Here is a 10,452-nt window from a genome sequence, read left to right as displayed (position 1 = left end):
ATATGTTACAAAGGAAATCTCTGAATAGAGATCCTTCTAGAACAACAGTTAGAATGCTCGACAGTTTAGTAAGGTTTGTAATAGTTTGTAATACACCTTCCCAAAATATTGCTTATTTATTTGTTTTTTTGTAATTGCATGAACGGTTATATGTTTAAAACACAAAAAATGGAAGACAAAACATTAATACAATAAAACTAAGCATCAAACATACGATAGACAATCTAAATTTTAAGTATTTGCTTCTAATTTTACTTGTAAATTTACAAAGAATTTAGCATTTATCAAGTTGAAAAATCACAAAATTGTGGCTTAAATAATCTAGGAGTCGATATTTGTTTAAACAGTGGAATCCATAAAGTAACGCCAGTGGTGGAGAAATTGAGAAGCAAAAGGTTAGCGTGGTATGGACATATTATGCGACGAAATGATGGGGACATAAACCAGAAAGTGTTGAGATTGAGTGTGGATGGCTACAAAGGAAGAGGAAGACCGAAGAAAGTATGGATGGATTGTGTGAAAGAGGATATGCTTAAGAAAGGAGTGGATTCAGATATGACGGCTGATAGAGATGTATGGAAGAGCAGCACATACTGTGCCGACCCTCCATAAGGGATAAGGGCAAGTGGATGATGAGTGGAATCCATTTAGTAATATAATATTTATTAGTCACTAGTTGTTCCCGTGCGGCTTCATCCGCACAAAATTATGAAAGTTTAATTATGTTGTTTACATTTGTCAAATTATCAATAACAAATGTTAAAATGACATGACATGACAAAGCATGGCAATCTTGCTTTCATGATATTGGCAGCAGCTTATGGTCTCTTTCCCACATTAGGGTTTTTATACAAAATATTTACCCCCTATGTTTTATGAAAATATATAGCCTATAGCGTGACGTAAGTGTAGGGCTTTTTATAAAAGAAGGAATTGTTCAAAAATATGTTGTAATTGCCGACATCTTAGGCAACAAAGAAGTGTGTGTTTACGCTTTATTATAATAGTATAGAAGAAAAATGTCAATAAATTTGTCTTACAGATTATCACAAGCCCATTGTCGTTTAATGTATCGAACAACAATATTACCAGTTGACGCGATAATGGCTGTTTCTTTAGTAGATTTATCTATGCAAGATTGCACATTAAACGATACTATGGACGCGTTGCATTCAACATTCCAGAAATATCCAGATTTCGATTATCTTCGTACAGCAAAAACATTATTAGATAAATTAAATCTACACCAAATATGGAAAGACGAATTACTTTACTATGCAAAATTATTACAAACAGATCATAAAACTTTAGAAGTAAATATAGAAAAAGGTTGTACTAAATTATTTTCAAAATATGACGAAGTTATTGATGATAATATACCTTTATCGTGTTCTTTAATAACTAGTACGTATTTTAAAAAGGATGAGAATCCAAATCATAGTAAATCAAATAAAGAGGAATATACAGAAAAACAAATTATTAATGACAGATTAGCTGCAACTTTAAGAAAACATGCTACTTTACATAAAGGTGAAGATAAAGTACCAGATACTAGAAAAACACGAAAAAGAAAACGTAAAGAAATAACAGCAGATGTTGGTGCTGTTATAAAAAATAAACCGAAATTCTCAAAAAAGAATAAAAGGGAACCTGAAAGTGAGGAATGTGATGCAATGTTAAATGCTGTTCCAAGTGTAAATGATATTTTTAATGATTTAAATATAGATATGAATAATTATGACACTGATATAATAGAAACTCAAGATAACATTGAAAATGATCCTGAAATTATTGTTGAAAAAGATAAAGGAGATTTAAAAGCAAACAAAACCAACACAGAAAGTAAATCTAGTTCTAAAACATTGAATTTCTTAAAACAATTTCAATATGTTAAGAAAGAAGATCCAAATAAATCTGAGGATAATGTTCAAGATAATGAAATAGTTTTATTAAGAAGTATTAAGAAGGAATCAAATCAAACTATAACAAGTTTAAATAAACCTACTTCTAGTTCTCAAATATCTATATTTGAGACAGATTGTGATATCGATTTGGACTTATGAAATTAATATCCAGCTCTTCTTAATAATTGAAAAAATAAGTACTGTATTAAAAGAAGTAAAATATCCGGCTTGAAGGACTATATGTTTAGATTTTACTATTGCGTTGATATGTAAATCATGTAAATATATGTATTTATCATTCAGTATGTGTTTAAATTCTACAAGTATCCATAATTAAGAATCTAATTTTTGACAAAAAAAAACTTTAACATCTACGGTGCAGAAACACCATATCAGTAAATTACAAAACTTTCAAAACTTGTTGGTTTAAAAATTATTTTACGACAAAAAAATCACAGTAACAAATTTAACTAACATCTTATTGGCGATTATTTGATGTATTTGATAATAATTCAAATATCGATTTAACGGCAAAGGAAACAGTGTCCATTTCCAGACTACTGACGCATAAAGGACCGACTGGGGCCGACTGGGGCCGTGGGAACACACTCGACCCTCGAACATTATACTCGATATCTTGAGGACGTCAAGACATTGTAATGTAAACAACTGTCGATACGAGTGGATACTTCCTCGTATGTAAATAGCGATGATTTTGCATGCCTTGTTATTTATACGTTTGATTGTTATGGTAAGGTATAACGGGAATCCTTAACTCAAGTTACTGTAATTTTGTTATTCTTTACAGACAGTTTATTTAGAAAAAGTTAGATAACTCGTAAGCTTTAGCTCTGTGTCTTCTATAAACCCTTACTAGCAAAACTGCATTGCTATTCTTGTTTTAAGTAGGGGATAAAATCCATCAACTAGACGCGAGTAAGTTAAAAGGTCTCAAGTTAGTGAGGCAATCATTTCTGTATCCTTTTCAATCACGGTTATAAGGTTGCTGAGATATGACGGGTATAACATTACATGATTAACTGAGCTTCAATATACAATTAATTAAGCTTCGCAAAAACTAAGAGGGGCCCAGTTATGGATGATGGCATGGCCTTGATTAGCAAAGCAAAATCTTTTTTACTGCAATCATATAACTTGTAAGACAGTTAAAAACATTAAATTATACGGGCTTTTATAACTTGCAGCAAAGCTGATGGATGGGATTGTACTTCAAACTCATTGTTAGTTATATTTGAAGAAAAAAATGTTGAATATTACATTTATTTGAAGCGAAAAAAAAGTTGTCGAAGTTTGCAGGCCTTTTATATGATGAGGTGGCTTACAAGTGTGTGGAACTCTAAATTCGCCGAAAAAGCTACGCGAATGCGATGAGCGGCATTGCATACCTTTAATCGACGGAAAAGACGCACATAAAGAGTATAATTCCTTTTCCTATGCGTTTCCTCCACTTAAATATATACATATCTCTACTAATATTATAAAGAGAAAAGATTTGTTTCTTGTATCTGTTAAAACAACTCAAAAACTACTGGGCAATTTTGAAAATTCTTACACCGTTAGAAAGCTAATTCATCTGCGAGTAACGTAGGATTTTTATTGTTTTTATTTCTTCACTTCCAAGCGGACAAAGTCGCGTGCAACAGCTAATAGTTGATAAATTAGATTCAGTGCTACCTTGCGAGTATAACAAATTCATAGAGAACGTTAAATAAGAACTTTGTAGACGACAATTAAAAGACCCGTCATCCGTGCAGCGTAGAGCCATACTCTATCACATTATGCACGGTTTGTCTGTTGGAACCATGTGGACACATGTCACGAATTCGAAACGATCTTTTTATTTTCGTATACACGATTATGGTCACGGCGAGTTCAAACGGGTTTTTAATTTGACACAGTTTATTGCTTTGTCTCGGCGTTTGATGGCGGTGGGTTAGGTGCAGTGCAAGTTCAAGTGGATAATATTAAATGACAGATGTACCTATTTACTTATTCAATAACTAGCTCTCGCCCGCGACTACGTCCGTGCGGAATTAGATAACAAAATTCCTAAGTAGCCTGTTCTTTAAAACTATGTATATTCTCAAAATTGCGCTAAATTTCAACGAGATCCGTACTAGAGATCCCTGGTGACAAACATCCATTACTTCTAAACATTCGAATTTATAATATTAGTAATTAGTAAGACTTTCCCATAATAGACATAAATGACGAACAGTTAAAAATTGTCAAGTATGAAAATATTGCAATAAACGAACAAACATTTTGTACAATGACATCGTAAATCTTTTGCCAATGCCGAGGTAACGTTTTATTGCCATTAATATGTTGTGTATTGGATAATACATTAATTTAATTCATTATTGCAACGTTAATACAGTATCGGTCTTATTTTAATTGAATTGTGGCCTTACAAAACCCAGCAAAAATATTTAAATGGATTTAAATCACAAAATAGTGGGAGCGGAAAAAAGTGAATAATCCTTTACCCTGTTACCTCTCATGAATCAAAATGTCTCTTTCAAATTTAAAAAAAAACAAGTGAAGTGTTCTAAAAAGATGTCTTTAGTTTATTTTTTATTTATACTTTACTTTTCCGTGTTTACAAATTTTTCAATATAATATTTTGTACTTTACCCGATAACCTAAATAAAGTTTGTTAACCTTTGACATTTTAAAACTTCTCTTTTCTCTTTATCTTTAAAAACCGTCTCTTAATCGATGAACTCGATATTCAACTTTCGTTAACATAGCTGAACGAATTATTTAAATTTATAATGCAAACCGGAATACATGCATGGTACAATATGTGTGTGCTATAGAATTTTCGCCCAGATCTCAAATCGGTACTGGTTGATCCAATCATCATCATCATCACCAGCTCTCTATATGTCCCCACCGAAGGGCTCGGAGCCTACCCTAAGTTAGGCTGACTAGGCCATAGTCAACCACGCTGGCCCACTGCGGGTTGGTTGCCTTCACACATATCTTTGAATTTCTTCGCCGATATGTGCAGGTTGAATCACGATGTTTTCCTTCACCGTAAGAACGTTGGGCAAATTATGTACATATGAAATTTCGAAAAATCGAAAATCTCATTGGTACATGACAAGGTTCGAACCCAAGACTTATAGATTACAAGTCAAGTGCTTAAACCACTGAGCCACCGACGCTCGATCCAATCATCTTGTAACAATTTGCTTCCATTTATATTAGGCTCTTAATAATTCTTGAGCATGTCAAAAGCATTATAAAGTAGTGAAATTATTGTTTTCAAGTTACTTTTTCAATCTGTATATTCCAGATCGTATTTCGATACTGCATGGTTAGATTTTCTTTAATATAATCGCATTGAACAATGCAACTTTATGACGCGCCAGTCGACGGAAGTTATGAAAACATTGCTCCCCTTACGTTGTATACATTAGAACAAGTAAAACATAAACACGATCTCTATCCGGGTACAAAATAAATCAAACTCTTAGAACATTAAAAATATTATGTGTTCCTGGACACCGACTCTTTAACTTATCTGTATATCACCTGTAGGAACTTGCAGAGAACAATAAACCTTATCACAGTTAAAATTAAAGCTACTATGCGTTGTTAAAGTATATAGGAAGTAGTTTTGAGTAGTAACTTTTATGCGGTCCTTCAGGACGTATCTTCTTTGCACATTCAGTTCGTGTTCTTATTACGTATAAAAGCGAAACGTGATGTTTTCTTGTTGGCTCTACATTTATAGTGTAATAAAGAGTGAGTTTTAGAAATCTCATGGAGATACGTGAGCTAAGTTAAATTTTAATAACTTATTCTGAACAATGCACATTACGAAGTTTTAGGACTTTTATAGGAACATTTAAACCCCTCATTTTTTCTGGAATATATTTTTTTATAAAAAAAAAAATCCTTTATTTTATCAGATAGACACAAAAGTAGAATACACGTTATGTGTAAAAATTATTTTAACTAAGGTAAAGTCATAACTGACGTAACTTATTATAAGTCATCACAAGTGATTAAATAGGAGTTAAAAACATGTAATTTTAATCTCTATAAGATCATGTGAAAATACCAATATTGAAAGATAACTCTCCAAGAGCTCTCACCGCCAACGGTAGCGGGAAATTAGATTTCTTATTTGACGGTCGAGATAGCGTGTCGTTTATCATCCGGAGGTGACACTTCATCATGTCACGCTGCCAGCTCCCTTTGTGCGGCCATTGGACTGTGAAACGGCTGACAGCCGAGAAGAAGCCGAAACGCGTTATTGGACCATTGAAAAATGGCGGTCCAATTATGTACGTCCTACTCGAAGACGGCCCTAACATATATCAAACTACTAGAATATACAGATTTAAATATCAAAGGCATCTCGACGTTTTAAAAGTGCTTTGTCTTTCAGAAATTACTATTTCGAAATGCACGAATTTTTCATGGTTTCTTTTTTAAAAATGGCCGGAATAAATGTGTCATCGGGGCATTGACCTTTATGACGAACGACAAACTCGTAATCACTCGAGATGTTATTCAAATTGATGTGTCCAATTTTGTACTTGGACGCGTCATATCTTATAATTTTTACCTACGTTGGTTAATGAAATATAAAAATACATTTAAAAAGACATCGCATTAAAAAATTAATACGTTGTGTCATTTTGCACATTCATTGATGTGTAAAATTTTAATCGCATCGTTTATTTTATAATCCGTCTTGATGAATAATTACGGTGTCATTTTTTATTAACTAAAATATATCGAGGGTTCCAACGACAAATATTTACATATAAGATATAAATTTATCTGCTAGCGTTGTATTTTGAATTCCAGAATGTCTAAAATAACTCTCGATTTTTTTTAAAGTACTAATTATTCATTCAATACATTAAAATACAAAAAAATATTTAATCTATTCCAGTTACTAAACTAGTTATGAACAATTTTGTTACACTGCGAAATATAACCTAAAATTTTACCTATCTATTTTTAGGTTAATGACAAAAGTCAACAGTGTTTTATAACGTCCGCTATAATATTGATATTAAAATTTATATTGCACTAACGGCCATCTATTTATAATTATTATTAGCTATAACAAACAGGCGACACTGTGATAAATATTTAATAAGGCATTAAAATGTTAATCTATCTTTTTATTATCTGCGTTCCTCATCTTTTACATAAATAATGTAAACAATAACTTAGTTACTATTTGGTCGAGACCAAAACTCATTTTAGCTACGCGCAATATTCTCGAAATTCCTAGATTGATCTAAATTGCAAAAAAATGATTCAATACATGGATACATGAAGTTTAGGTGGATGGATGTTTGTTAGAGTTTGTAGCCTAAACGGCTGAACGTATTTCGATAAAATTTGGTATAGATTTAGAGCATAGTATGGAAGAACACAAAGGCTACACTCTTTTTTTTTTAATTCCACGCGAACGGAGTCGCAACCGAAAGCTGTAGTACCTTATAATTTAATAGAAAAATCGTAAATATGTATAACAATAAATAGAGGCAAGATTTTAAATACTCCAAATTTAAACAAATATGACACATCGAGATGAATATGGCTGTTTTAATATTTTTTCATACGAGTCGTTACGGGTTGGCGGGTTTACGATTGGACCACATGGACCATGGTGCTTTATTAACTGCCTCACTAATGCAACTTTTACGACTAATTTCATGGTTATTCATTTGGAGTCGGCAGGGGGCGCTGTAAGGGTGCTAAGGGGCATGAACCGCATCTTTACACGCCCCATCATAGTTCTTATCGTCCTTGCAATAAGGACATCTATGGGTATAATAACATTTCGTGTTTATTAGTGACAGAAACATATTTGAAGGGGAATTTGTTGTCCGTACTAGAGATGGGAAGTGCGTTAATTACTCGTAATTTTATGTTTCATTAATGGTTATAGGTTATTACTAGATATCCAAAAATTCGAATAGACATTGTCAACGAAACTAATCTAGAACGTAAAGCAAACCTTTAACTAGAATGAAAGTCACCCTTATGTTAATTCTTTTGCCTCTATAATTCTAAGATACTATTAATCTATACATATAATAAAATTGGAGTGTCTGTAATATCAAAAGAAAAGTTCCAGATTTCGGGAAGATGATGTATTTACGTTGCTGAAAATTTTTTTGTCTGTCTGTCTGCTACCCGCGTTTGTTCCAGGTAACGGCTGGACCGATTTTGACCGGGCTTTCACTGAAGTATAGCTGACATAGACGGGCATATTATATACTACTTTTTATGTTAATATCGCGTGGACGTAAGCGGGCAACAGCGGTTATGGTTAAAAAAAACAAAACTATTCTATCTATAATTGTTAAGTTAGGTTGGATTTTTCATTACTAGTTACAAGTCTGTGTTTGCTTTTTTGCTTAACTCTCATAGTAAAGGCATCAATAACGACGCCTACAAATACTTGTAAAGATGATTATTACGTAGGAGATAGTTATAGTGATAATCTTAATGTACTCGTTATGCAAGCGCTGTAGTTGATACCCGGACGGCGCATGCGATGTCCGCCATTATAAGCTCATTTCGTTGGCTAACAGGGTGATGTGAGCTTAATTAAAATTCTGCGCCATCCATCACTTGTTTATTGATTTTGTGTCACATGCATTTGGCGCTGCGCTGTCCCGCCCTACGTTATCAATTAGCCGATCTTCCCACGTCACTACACTTTAAACCTTAAGAAATATTACATTTTATAATTATCGGCCTGATGTAAAGTCGAATCGAGTATATTGCATTTTCAGTTGTACAAAAAAAGGTTCTTTAAATGAATTCAAATTTAATTTGTGTTTCAATAGGAATCTCATTATTCGTAAATGTTTTAAAACAAGATCAGAATTAATTATTTTTAATTGCTATACCAATTAAGATAATTATTAGTATTTTATTTGTTAAAATTAAAAGTTTTTAAATTTCGCATAATTTATCAACTTTGAATTCTTAAAGACATTTCTTAATTGCAAAATAAGTGTAATTAATAGAGCTAAGACATCCGACTACAGACCTATCTATGCCAATATTGTAAAGATTTGTATTTCTTAAAACTAGGTCGATTTCAAAACTACTTTTATCATTACGAAGCGGTGAAATTAGTGAGTAACATAGGCTATATTATTTAATTTCTCGAGGACGAAGTCGCAAGCAACAGCTAGAAATCATACTAATAATTTAAATGTGAAAGTTTAGATGGATGGATGTTTGTTAGAGTTTGTAGCCGAGTTGTAAACGGCTGAACGGATGTCGATGAATATGGTGTAGATATAGAGGACAGTCTGGAAGAAGACATAGGCTACTCACTTTTGTTTTTTTTAATTCCACGCGAACGGAGTCGCGGGCAAAAGCTAGTATAATATAATGAACAGACTGTCTTAATGCGATAAACGGCTCACTACCAATGAAGCTAAACAAGTTAAATGATATACAGGCAATAAATCTCCCTCCCCATGGAGATAGTTCCATCAGTATAATGATACCAGAGTTCTTATTGTTGCGAGACAAACTGAACTCAGTTGAGTAATGTCGATCCGACGTATCTGTAATCATTGAAATTTTAACACAAAAACCTATTTGAGGTCTGTTTGCGAGCTAAAATTTTATATCCCTTCAGTAAGATTCATACCAATAGTTGGCATGGTTTATGGCAAAAGTTTAAATAACAAATCTTATTGCTTTAAAGTTAAATTACATTCCGATCGGATTAAAATAACAAGAAAAATTTTAAGCGTGTTTAAGCTAATGTTAAAAAATTTGGGTGCCCAGTAGAATACTTGTAATAATTACAACCTGTGTGAAGACGGGGCAGATTGTTAGTTTTAAATAATTGACGAACGAAAGCGCATTACTATTCGTAATTTATGTCATTGCTGTTTCATTTTTATTTGATAGATAAATTCTTTTGAATTTATCATATTAAAGTTTACTATAGTTTTACAGCAGAATACTTTACCATAATTCTAGTCAAATCTGTCCAACATTTAAATGTAACATATTTTGTACACTCAATTTCTATTTAGCCTCAATGACTATTGCGAATTTCGTTTATTTCTAAATTACTTTTGACTATTATTTTGGTCTCGGCTATTTTAATATTATTCAAAATTCGTATCTTGATTTTTTATGACAATATGACGTTATCCAGCCATGTTTAGCTTCATGTGACCGACAGTATAATTTTCTAGACAATTTGTAAACTGGATAGTGGCCAGATACTGCATTACGCAGTTTCTTGCATGACTTCTTATGTCTTTAAATTCTAATAGACACATTTAACCGAGATTTATTTGCATACAGAACTTGAAGAATAAAACTTAAAAAAATATACAAAACAACAGTATTAAAAGATACAAATATGTTTGAAGATATTCTTAAATATTTTGATTAGTCAAAGTTAAAATGCGTCAAATAAGAAAGGGTTCACCCTTTTATGTTTATGCATTCTATTGTATCTTTTACACGATCTGTGTAAATGTAAACCGCCGTGGGTTAAAGC

General features: G+C 32.5%; 2 protein-coding genes across 2 annotated transcripts in view; one reads left to right on the top strand and one right to left on the bottom strand.

Annotated features, from left to right (window-relative positions):
- Positions 1 to 2,146, top strand: part of LOC106106169 (DNA helicase MCM9) — an 11,855-nt gene extending 9,709 nt beyond the window's left edge. Inside the window, exons 17-18 of the mRNA XM_013286716.1 lie at positions 6 to 73; positions 1,043 to 2,146. Coding sequence (XP_013142170.1) covers positions 6 to 73; positions 1,043 to 2,063 — 1,089 coding nt within the window. The 3' untranslated portion in view covers positions 2,064 to 2,146. The remainder of the gene's footprint in view (positions 1 to 5; positions 74 to 1,042) is intronic.
- The window catches only part of LOC106106266 (glutathione S-transferase D7-like), a 144,773-nt gene that overhangs the window by 32,415 nt on the left and 101,906 nt on the right, over positions 1 to 10,452 (bottom strand). The gene's annotated exons all lie outside the window — the stretch shown is intronic.

The sequence above is a fragment of the Papilio polytes genome, unplaced genomic scaffold (genome assembly GCF_000836215.1).
Source record: "Papilio polytes unplaced genomic scaffold, Ppol_1.0 DF822289.1, whole genome shotgun sequence".
NCBI classification, from domain to species: Eukaryota; Metazoa; Arthropoda; class Insecta; order Lepidoptera; family Papilionidae; genus Papilio; species Papilio polytes.
Note: the sequence above shows the minus strand (reverse complement) of the source record. Positions and strands in the feature narration are given on the sequence as shown.